This window comes from Galendromus occidentalis, unplaced genomic scaffold (genome assembly GCF_000255335.2).
Source record: "Galendromus occidentalis unplaced genomic scaffold, Mocc_1.1 scf7180000077202, whole genome shotgun sequence".
Taxonomy (NCBI): Eukaryota; Metazoa; Arthropoda; class Arachnida; order Mesostigmata; family Phytoseiidae; genus Galendromus; species Galendromus occidentalis.
Genome location: NW_003805190.1, coordinates 136,953 through 148,810, shown reverse-complemented (window position 1 = coordinate 148,810; position 11,858 = coordinate 136,953). Strand labels below are relative to the sequence as shown.

The window sequence follows — 11,858 nt, the reverse complement described above, 5'->3', positions numbered from 1 at the left end:
TCAAGTCTCACGAAACTGAAACCTCTGCCGAGGCTCTCAGCGTTTCCGGTCAGTGGACCCCACGGTCCTTGGGGAGGCGGAACTTGGTTCGCAGCCACCCATCCCAATCGAACTCTAGACTCTAGACTGCTGGAGTGGCTTTGGATAGATCGTAATCTTGCTGCCTGAATCCGTGTTCTAGGAATCGCGGGCGATATGAGGGGAAAAACGCGGTCAATATCAGTTCCCGCTTGCGAGTCTGACACGGGACCATGGAGGGAAACGGGAGTGGAAAGAGCCTTGGAACCTCTCTCGTTGGGAAAGTCGAGCGATGCTCACAACAGACGTGGACCGAATTCCATAGGCCATGCCTCCGCCCGTGGAACAGCACCGTCAAAAAAGTTTCCACGGAACACTGCAGTGAGGAACAAGACCGGCTCGCGCGTTCTGCCCATCACGAATTCATCAATCATATCAGCTATGGTGAGCTCTACTTCCCAAGCCCGAAGGCTGGTCCATTACGAATGCCCTGCTCACTTCCCCACCAATGGGGGGACTTTCTTGCCCCCCCCAGAGCGTCGTAGGTCCTCACGAAGTTCTTGAACCTTCCGAGGGAATATCCCTCGCATTAATTAGGAATGCTTCCCGCTCATTGTTAGCTTCCTCACGAGTACAGTGGTACCTCGACTTACGATCGTCTCGACTTACGAACGATTCGACCGACGATCTTTTTTTCGGGGGTTTTTGTTTCGACTTACGAACATTGATTCGACTTGCGTCCGATTTTTCGAGACGAATAATTTGCGGTTTTCGCTCGACTCAATCTGAATCGATACGTAAAACTGGGGTTTTGTTGTCGATGGATACACATTTCGCTATCCTCCCTCTCAGCTCGAAACAGATCAGTCGCTCGCTATGGGCTCCTATGGAAAACTCTGTTTCGACTAACGATATTTTTGACTCACGATTGGTCTCCAAGAACGGATTAAGATCGTAAGTCGAGGTACTACTGTACACGACTATCGACTGTATGATCAATCTTCCGTCAGACAACTCATGAAAATCATAACACAGCGATAATCGTCGGAGCACCTGTAGGGGTCGAAGGCTCCGAGGCGACCGGGGGAAATCTGCGCCTGAAGATGGGGCGCATAAGGGATAGCATGCTGACCGAGGTTCAGCATCGGGACGTCCTCATTTATCCTATGCTCGAAAACGCAGCCGACATTCCGCTTCCCAACGTCGAGCGTTTTCTCTCGTGGATGTGAAACAAATCATACTCTGGCTTATCAGTTTTTCCCGACTGATAAAGGGCAAACGTACATCTCTGTACCAGCGGACGGCATCCAACCGAAACCACCCTCGGAACCCGGCGCGGCGTTACGAGAGCGGCACTCCCATGAATATACGAGGGTGCCAAAAGCTCTGACCTTTCAGTCGACTTGAATTCCCAGGAAGCTTTTGGGAATTCAAGGTTCACCGGCGGGACAGTGGGAGAAGAGGCAACGGAGTCTCCATTGATTCTCCTTGCTCCCATATATGACCTGAGAGCGATCGATGAGCCTCAAACATAAGATTGCGAATTTTGCTGATTTCGAAAGAGGTATTCGCTAGGATTGTTCGTCCCGAACGCTCTGGAATTCGTTTCGTGGGTCCGTAACCAAATTCAAGCTCCCCCTGGAAATTATTCCTGCCGACGAGCTCTTCCGCGCCTCCAAGCGGAATGGAGTACTGAAGTGACGATCGAGTCTATTTTCCTGACGAAACCCCTATCTCGAACGGGGGGTTGAACGTTCTGTGGCCTTCTAGCCTCCAGTCCTATCCGTTCCCTTTATTCACGGTGCTGCCAGTGAAGAGACGTCATTCGGAGTTATGTCAGTAAGACCTTCCTTGAACAGCTGTATATTAGCTTTCGTGGGACAGCGCGGGTAGAATGCCGCCTCCGCGGCCTTCGTTGCCGAAGGTGTTGGCAGCGGACGAGTCCTGAAACGCTAGCTCCGTCCGCATCGACTCCAGATCCAACGGCTCATTCAGCTCGTGTGAATCAACTCAGTGGAATAGAAGATTTCCGAATTGTTGAAGATGGTCGCCTTCCTCCCATGGGCAACACGACTCTGCTGCTGAGGATCGGGACAAGTTTTTTGCATGTCTGTCCAACTGATACCCTCTAGCTCGATTCGTTCGCTCCACCATCCTAAATGCAGGTCCGGAAGGTCTCTTTTCCGGAAGATTCCTGAAAATAGGACTGATGGGAGGTTTCTGATGATGATGTTCTCTCGATGGAATATGCCGAGCTCATCGGCGACCGTCTGCTTGGGTCGCCATTCGACGCAGAGCTCTGCTCGCGTACTGCTCCTTGATGATTCGGGCCGCAGCCGATCAGCAATCCTTCCATTAGTCGTATCGATATTAGATGTACGAATTCTTATCGCTCCTCGCGGAAAAGGCGAGGTTGCCGGAGCCTGGACTCTGTGTGCCGCAAGGACATTTCAGAAAGCTAGAGCACTCCTAGCCGGGAAGAGGAAATACTCAGCCGAAGACTGGGCCTCATGAATTTCAATTCGTGTTCCCGCTTGTGCTGTTCAGCGTGCTCATTCTGATTTTCCTTTTCCCTGATTTGGACATCCGATTCTGTCATCCTGACGGACATTGCTGATTCGGGACCGCCTTATGTGATGGGGCAAGCGCAGACGTCACTCAACTAATTATTGGCTCTCAGCGACGTCTCCGCTCGGGTTCATCATTGTATTTCCATAAGAAGCACTCGAGCTCACTCAGACATCTGCATGAAAATCCGATTTGGGTGAATTTCTAAGCAGACTGCCTATGACTGGAGTTCTGCTATGCGGAACAGCATAGCACGTTGACATCCATGCTGTCCGCTCCTTGAGGTTTCGCGGGAATTTCAGCCTCTACGTGCTTCAGTGTATATGTAGAAGCCGCTCCCCACCTATTTCTAGGTAACTATCCGGGCTCGCTAGCGCTGTTTCCGGTCGAAGTTCGAATTCCACGCATTTTCTCCGACCTTCTCACCGAGGTTTCGACGGCGTGCTTGCGACGAGCACTCTGGGAGAGACCACGAGCTGCTTTTCTGCTGCTCGCTTCTTGAACTGAGCTCCTTGCCCAGAGCAAGATAAAGTGCCCTGAGAAGCTGCGACTGAATATTTCTGGCCTTCCCCGTCTGATTGCTGAGAATGGACGGAAAACGATCTCATGTGCAGCAATATTCCGACGGAGAAACCGCGATGGATTGATGTCTCCGGGGACTGAGTAGTTTTTCCTAGATTCTTACATCCCCCGATCGAAGAGAGAGCCAGAGCTCATATCCAACATCCACCTATCATGCATCATCTATCCATGGGGCCAAAGCTTCGCTTCGACATGATCCTGCGCACGGTTGGTGAAAAACAATACTATCGAAACATAAGGTGACCCAGTCAATTCGAGCTTGCTCCATCTGTTGAGATGGAAAATGTCGAGCTGTTGAGATATTTATATATTTTAGATGTTCAGATATTCAGGCGAATGCCATTCGCGGTCCACATGACGATGTTACCCCTACACACGGCTTCTAGTATCAAACTCGGGGTCTATTACTCCGACCGCCAGTGTACAAGAAGCTCGCGAGTAGGCGAGTCCGAGTGTGAGACGCCTAAGCGACAGGAGGATCGAGAGGGAGAAGATGCAAAAGCACTCAGAGAGAAGCTCGGCTTGAAAGTAGGTTTCGTGAAGGTCTGGGGACTACGAATGACGAGCACAACTCCCGACGCTTCTTCAAGAACTCCTCACAAGTCTAGAATCACCGGACTCCACGAGAAACGGATTCGGAAGCATTCTGAACGCGATCAACTGCTCTGATCACCTACACACCGAAGAAATTCAAGCATTTTTTCGTCGGGCGTCCGGACCGCCGAGTTATACGAGACCTCCTATCCGTGGTACCGAATGAATAGTAGAGTTGGGAAAAAACTCAATCACGGCTCTCAAATCTTGAGCGAGGCTTCTTCGCCGAATCACAGCCCTGGCGAGGAAGCATGAGAGGTTCAGGCATATTGAGAGGCATGAATCCATCATGCGCGGGAAATGATTCGGGAAGCAACAACAAGATGCACATCAGGTCACAGCTTCGTTTGATCGGCTCATTTTCGATAGCGGGGAGCTGCGAAAGATGAAATGCGAGTCAATCTGCCGATGAATCAGAGCTCTCCGAGAGGGTCGAGGAGCATGCCTCCGATCCAGAATGAAGTCGGTCGGAGCTCGACATCAGCCCTAATTGTTTCCCCTCCCCCAAAAATCGAAGGAGCATTCAGAGGCTCGGTTAGGGATCACATGTGGGCGTCAAAGTCTGGCGCGAAGGAAGTTGGGCCTGATCATTGAGCGAATTGACGACAGCTCCTTTTGTGTTCAAATTGAGGTTACTTGTCCTAAATAAGCGAAGGATGAAAGAATGGCTTCCGAGCACGAAGCTTCCGCTGAGCGTCACCGGCGCCAGCATCGGGGTTGAATCGTTAAATTACACCTGAGAGAATCGCGTCTCGAGGCTCGTAGGTACATGGAAATTATGGAGTATGGAACAGGCCGAAAACATTGAGTTTCTTTCACATCGTAGCTCTGATCATGGCCGATGCAGGTGTAATTGATCCGTCGATCTCGACCAACCTGCTGCGGCGGACCCTAGTTCGAACAAGCTTTTGATCCCCGCTTCCTCACAACCCGCTCCTCGTCCGCTCACTCTCCGTAGAGGCTAGTCGTATTAGAAATAACGAGGTCTTCGACGACAAAGGAAGTCCTCTCGGAAACGTCTGGTCGTAGTTCTCGGAGTCGACCTGGCCAGATCGAGTTCCCTTGAATGCCCGAGCTGCTGCTGGGCGGCTGTTGTCCAGTGCGAGACATGTCTACACAGTTTGAGTCTGCTCGATCGTCGAACCCGCGACCCGCAAGCGGCGTACGGAGCCGCGAAGTCGAGATCGGAGGAGGGGGAAAATTATTCCACGGAGCAGTGTTGCTCGATTCCGATGCGGCCGCAACAAGCGCTTTCTCAATGTCATTGGAGTCGCCGGTATTTGCCGCGCTGGCGGATAAGGAGGACACCACGGCTGAACGGGATCGTCGTCTGCGGGATCCGCAGGGAGGGTGCTCGGAAGGCGAGAGTGTTCAAAAGGGATTTTCCTGTGACTCTGATGGCGCTTTGAGAGACTGTCGATATCTATTAGCGTTCACGGAGAATTTACGCCGAGTGAAGCTTTTCTTGTGTACGTGACGTACCGTCTGTGTTATATCAGTCGACGGACAGTACCATGAAAGCTGTTACGCCCATCCTCAGCAGAGGTCGTCTTTCCAGGACAGCTCCGAGCGGAAACGAAGAGCCTAGTAAAATGGATTCTCTCCGCTCCAGACACTAAGAGCTCGCTTCTGATTGGATCGAACGGACTGATGCAGTCTGAAGTCGTATCTCGTAAGATGAACTAAACTTCGGATGATCCCAAAGATTCCGAACCTGTCGCTCCGAGAATCATCACCGAGCTCGAGCTCCCAAAGCAGCTTCGTCGATAAACTGATGGGGTGCTTCTCCGCGGGCACGTGCCTAATCCAGTGCAACCGACCCTGTCTAGCCTGAGGGGTGTTTCTAGCGGACACCTCACGGAAGATGATCTGATGGATGACCTGACGACGATTCAAGCGTCCGTCGGAGCTCTCTTACTCCGGATCCCGGTTCTGCGGGCGCCCGGAAAGGTAGAGACCCACGGCGCGCCGCAGCTCCTGGCACCGCTTTTGATGGACGTCTTCCGGTTCTCTCGCTGCAGGACCATTGAGAAATAGGTTGCGGGAGTCAAGTCTCAAACTGAAGTTTCGTTCCGAAAAATTCGCTTATACTACAATATATCGGCACTTACTCCGCGTTTCTCGAAGATCCATCACACGGTCGATCCGACGTTCGCTCGGAAATTTCGAAACGAGGAATCGCCGGACCCCGGTAATTGTCTCTGTGAGCCGTCGAGCAGCGAGCGAGACCTCTGATGACTACACATCGAGTCGGCGGTCCCGAAAGCCAGAGCGTCACGGGAACAATCAAAATGCAAAATAGTGTCCGAGAGATTCGATTCGGATGCTCTCGTGCGGAATGGAGGCTGGGGAAACTCAGGGAGAACGGGAAGAGATTCCTGAATATAGCTGAGGATGACGACGCAAGCTCCGAGATGCTCCATCGCAGTTATTCCGGAGGAAACTCCATACATAGTCGGGATATTGCCTTGAAACCTGCCACATGCAACACCCCTGCGAATTATGCGAAATCGACGCCTCATGCCGGACGCGATGATCTCCGGCCGCTCTGCGAAACTGATTATCCAAGTAAATAGCTTGGAATGAGAGAAAGCGGTCAGCGACGAAAACTACAAAGCTCCCGCGCTGTCCAAATGACAAAGCAAACCCGGGACCGGGTGCGGTTGTTAGAAACAGATGGTGCCAATCGGGATGCCTGGCACCTCAGACTAGGTTTGAGCAGCCCCATTTCGCTCAAGCAATTATTTGCGTCGACGATTTCCACAATCAGGGGTTTGGACGGAGTCTGACAGGGGAGGATCGCTATAGTTCAGCAGATATGTTTCCAGGATTCACCTGGGAAACAATTTCGAGATTGCCACTGGGAACGTTTACACCGAAGACTTGTTCATATTTTCCTCTGAAGAAGCACGAGTAATCTCAGCTTGGATTTCTAACTCTGAACGGGGGTCCGCGCGGATGTCGAATTGCGATGGTTGACGAGGCGCACTATCAGTAGAGCTGACTTAATCGAACAGCAGGCTGAGTTTTTGTTCCGCTCCTCGTGAAGGAACTGGCAGGGCATATGCGCATAAATAACAATGAATGCATCCATCAAATACATTCGCCGGATCGCTCGGAACTCCCAGAAGCGCTGCTTAGTCATTGCTGCAACGAGCACGGTCGGATTGCCGGATACTTCGCCACAACGAGATTTTATCCGAAAATTCTGTATTTTCCCCGGTCTCTCAGAAGCTTCGAGACCGACTCTCATTTCAATATTTTTGGCTGGCGCTCTGATTAACCAAGCCGTGTTCATCGGCAGCCTCTGAGCAGCCCGCAACGGATTCCGCCTGGATGTCAGTACGCCGAATGGGCCGTGGGGACATGCGAATTCTGTCGTCGGTTGTTTACTATCCGGGTCGCAGCTGTTCTCGGCGGCCACAGCAGAGGCTTTATGACCACCAGCAGCTCGAGGCGGGGGCTCACTTTGCGCTGCTCCGGGAGCGCCGCAATCGTTCCCTCGGAAATACCCATTGCTCCCAATGTCCCATTTTTGTTGTGTATGGAGCCATACACCACGAGCTCCGAGTCGCTTTTCGTTGCAAGGCCGTTGGCCACAGGTTGCTAGTACGACTTTTAGCGTCCTTTGAGGTCGAAAGTTCCGGAATATAGATGAGAACACTTCAGAAAAAGGGTTCGAGTCGTGTCGTTGCTTCCGGATCCGCATCAAACGAATGTTCACGTATGATTTGGACGGTACGGGAAAACAGTTCTTTGGCATAGTCTCAAAGAACTTGCTATCGAACTCGTGACGTATTCGTCCGCTCCTCTTTTTCAGGCAAACGTCACCGTCATGAGTCCCGTGAGCACAGCGGCAGCGACCGATCCGGTGACGTCTACGATAAGCTTCACGCGTTCGAATTATACGTCAGCCGAGGTCATGGAGAAATTATCACAGAAAATCAACACCCGTGCAATCGATGAAATCCCGTTGATCTGCCTTCTGGTCGCGTACTCGGTGCTGATAACGACTGGCGCAGCCGGGAACGGACTCGTGTGTATCGCCGTTGCCCGTAAACCCGCCATGCGCACCGCCCGGAATTTCTATATCATCAATTTGGCGATAAGTGATCTCATACTGTGTTTGTTCACGATGCCGTTTTCCCTGTTGGAAATTGTTTTGAAGTATTGGCCGCTTGGGATGCTGACGTGCAAATTAGTCGCCGGACTCGAAGCCACAAGTATTTTCGTCTCGACCATCTCAATCATAGCGATCGCGGTCGACCGCTACAAAGTGATAGTGTATCCCACGAGAGGACAGTTCAATCCCGTGAAGGGTTTCCTGATGGTCGGAGCCATATGGTTGGTCGCCCTTCTCCTGGCGATGCCATTGTTCCTCTACAAAGTTATGGTGCGTCACGAGAACCCACACAAGGGGTTATTGCTCCAATACGGTTTTCGGATATCAGATCTCGACTTCTGCGTCGAGCGATGGCCTGTCGAAAGTGGAGGGTAAGTAGCGCCTTTTGGACTTCCATTAGCGCTCCGCTCGACGTGACGGCCCATCATGGCCGGCGTCAATGACTAAAAATAAGTCAAAGTTTTTTTCTGTGACCTTTTGCTATTCGCCCTCCTCTGCAGGACCGGCGGAGAGACAATAAACTTCGAATATTCCGAAGTCCAGCGGGAATAACGAAATTATCCGAGGTTCGCTCCGGGTGCTGACAATTAGAGAATGGATTATCTCAGTGTCTCCGGAATGAGCTTGCGCCCAGTTTTCTTCCGCTATCGAGGCTCTCGATGTTATTATCTGGAGAACCCCCCATCTGAGACCGCTCCAATCGAGCTCAGAGCACCGAACAGTAGGTCGGTGTTTTCAAGTTCTCTTCGTCATGAGCGAGGAGACGGGTTCAGAGTTCCGTCTTAAAAAGCTCACTGGTCGTATTCGCTGGTCGCCTCGTTCTTTTCCCATGGGTTCCGTCTTCTTGTTTCCATATCCTAAATGCGTCCGCCCACTTTAGATCTCGCGGAATGAATCCAGACACTTGATCGGACTTTCCTGACCGAGTTATACTGGGCTTTGAATGTTCGTCGAGCGCTCCGTTCATGGCTTCTGCTCAACCTGTTCCCCGCGCAGTTCTCCCGGGTCCCACAGCCGGCCAGCTTGGAGCGGTCAGCCAGCTGGCTTTCGTCTGACGATGAAGTGGCTTTATGGTCCGACACCTGCAACGTACTCGGGGCCAGTCTTCCTTTTCCCCTCAGAGAGCTTGTGAAGAGCAGGTTTTATGGAGCAGCATAGGAGATTCGTGGATTCATCCACGATATCTTCGCCATATTTGCTGGAGCTACTCCACGAAAGTTCCGGGAGTGCCTCCGAGAATATCGGGGCTCTCGGCGGCAGGAACGCATTGATGAATGGATGGTTGTTCTTATTTGGGAGCGGTCGAAGTACAATATCAAGCCATGTCTGCAGCTGCGAAACCGCACCGGGAGAGCGTCATTTTTCCACAGGAGATCTGTCTCAAAGTTGAGCTCCCCCATTCATCTCCCGAATTAATTTCCCCTTCAGGTTTTACTATTCCCTGTTCACGATGGTCTTCCAATACATGCTGCCCATCCTCATAGTATCGGTGGCATACCTTTCAATCTATCGTAAACTACGGGATCGGATAGCGGCAAAAGGATCTCAACTCGAAGAAAAGTTGCTCCGAGAGCGGCGGCGAGTTCAACGCACCAATAAACTACTGATTTCGATAACAGTGATCTTCATCCTGAGTTGGTTACCGCTAAACGTGCTAAACGCCTATGTGGACTACATGGGTAGCGAGATGGACAACTCTTTCAGGTGAGTAGTCGAGCTCCCCGAGCTATTCTGTAAACAAAGGGGAACCTGTCTAATAAGACCACCTCCGGGATATCCAGGAAGAGGTCTGATAACTCAGGTGGTCGCATTGAGCAGCTCCTCTAGCATGGGAGCCTATTGATTCGGAGCTCGGAAAGAGTGGTCTGATACCTCAGGTGGTCTGAATATGGAATCGGTCTTCACCCCATGTATTCGGTTCCCAGAAGTCCTGGGAGACTCCGTTCGCCGTCCGGAGCGAGACCGTTCAAGGCTCGGGAATACTGTAGCCCACGGGGATCATTCTAGGAACCGTGCTGAGACTTCGCGAAGGGGGCTGCTCCTCGAGTACCACCTAGGAATACTCAGTCAGTCCTACACGCGACAGCTCAGTGCACTCAGATGTGTACGCGCGCTTGGGATAGATAACTAGTGTATCGGAGAACAGCTGTTTACGGGTGCGATGATATCGTGTTTCTCTTCTCATTCATCGCCACCGCTGTCGTCAATGCCGCTGCAAGCAGGCCAGACCAAGTTGGCAAACACTCGACCCGACCGATTCCTCGACTGCCACTTCGACAGACTGCACGACGACACCGACAAGAAGCAATAGCGACGAGAGCGTCTCTGTGTATTCGCGTGTAACGATCCCGGAGTATGCACGTACATATGTACATGGATATGTCTTTCTTGAGGTGACATCGCGAACGTCGACCATATCAGCACAAGCGAGCATCGAGCTGGCCGGCCCGCAAGTTCGGATCCACGTATGCAGAATAGCGGTTCAATCAAAGCGGAGCTTCTGTGGCGAGCGCCAGGTCGAACAGAGCCATGAAGCCGAACCTCAGAGTCTTCCAAGCTCCATGGGTCTGCGCTTGGCGTAAAACCGATCAGCTGACTTGACGTGAGCTTTCCCTCGAGGCGCTCCGTGAGATGGAGGTCGCGATGAGTTCTTCTGCAATGAGGATTGAGCTTGGAGCCGGTCGATGAAGGACTAGACCTGATTGACGGATTAGGCAATTTTTGCGTCAGCGTTGCGTGCCAACCGTTGACGGATTGATCTTACGTTCGGAAGTTGTGCTCGGTCAAGAACCAGGGATGGATTTCGGAGGCTACCTTCTCCTCGGTATACTCTCTACGCCCGATTGGCGAGCGACACTTGCCTTCATGATCGATCGAGGGGAAAAAATCGGGTTCGATGTCTCAGCGGGGCATCAGTGTTGTCTTCCAAGAAACTCGATTTTTTTCATGGGCCGTACATGGTTCGGAAGTCTAACACAATCGATTGAGATCGGGACTTCTGAGGAAGAATCGATTATTATACAATCCCACCTTATAATTTACAATGTTCCCCTTCTCAATCATTCGGGATAGCCCTCTTTGCTGACTTTGTACCTCTGGCGATCCTCCGGGACTCGATTAGCTTCATTCCCTCCATTATCCTCCCTTCAATCAAGCCTTCCCTTATCGTCTCCGATTTCTCTGGGTTTTATCAACCGCCATTCCGTTTCTTCCCGTCACAGCTGGTCCACCTTATGCAGCCAAGCCACGTCATTCGGAGTCTATTAGGGCTCCATTAGTCGCCATTCGTTGTTCTGAGCTTCATCAAAACTGCGGCCTCTGAATTAAACATCGAGCCTCACTCAGCTCCCCCTGGTTTTTTCTTTTCAGGATTCTCTTTGCCTGCTGTCACATGTGCGGGATGAGCTCTGCGTGTTCGAACCCTTTCCTGTACGGGTACCTCAATGATAATTTCCGCAAGGAGTTCAGCGAGATCCGCGCCGCATGTTTCGGGGGAAGAGAGAATCGCTCCGTTTCGAGGCAGAGCACTCTGGAAGATTCGCGAATGCCGTCCACTCGACCAACCGTGAACACGATCGAGATCCATTGAAGGAATTTGGAGAGAGTTGTTGACTCGCGCTCAAGAGCACTCCTTCGTCCGCAATACCGACCTGGTCTCTTCGAACGAGACCAATCCCTGAGACGCCCGGTATTTCGTACTCTCCACATTGTGATGCCGAATATCAAGATTTCGGCGGTCACTGATGCGTGACCGAGCTATCGGGGAGTCGTCGTGTCTCCCCTTGAAGCAGAGCGGAAGCCGGGAAGAGTGTGCCCGCCATGGAAACCCTACCTGACTTATCTCATGCGAGTTTCTCCTACCCGTTGAGCTGACTCTCCGCGCCCTAAGCATGGCGGAAGTTCTTTGAAACGCACAGGATAGGTATGGGCTCCCGTGACTGACCTGGAAACCATCGGAGTTTTCTCTGGAGCC

The 11,858-nt window shown here is 51.8% G+C and overlaps 1 protein-coding gene across 1 annotated transcript; it reads left to right on the top strand.

The window, feature by feature from the left end:
- Positions 1 to 348: 348 nt before the first annotated feature.
- On the top strand, positions 349 to 11,474 carry LOC100898888 (neuropeptide F receptor). The gene is made up of 4 exons (XM_003741820.1): positions 349 to 462; positions 7,583 to 8,256; positions 9,314 to 9,589; positions 11,255 to 11,474. The coding sequence occupies exons 1-4, from the start codon at positions 460 to 462 to the stop codon at positions 11,472 to 11,474; spliced, it is 1,173 nt and encodes a 390-aa protein (XP_003741868.1). The 5' UTR covers positions 349 to 459.
- The last annotated feature ends 384 nt before the right edge of the window (positions 11,475 to 11,858 follow it).

Excerpts from the sequence above, each read along its gene's own strand:
- LOC100898888 (XM_003741820.1), top strand. Across the intron at positions 8,257-9,313 it reads TGGCCTGTCGAAAGTGGAGG|GTTTTACTATTCCCTGTTCA; the intron begins GTAAGTAGCGCC and ends TTTCCCCTTCAG. Across the intron at positions 9,590-11,254 it reads GAGATGGACAACTCTTTCAG|GATTCTCTTTGCCTGCTGTC; the intron begins GTGAGTAGTCGA and ends TTTTCTTTTCAG.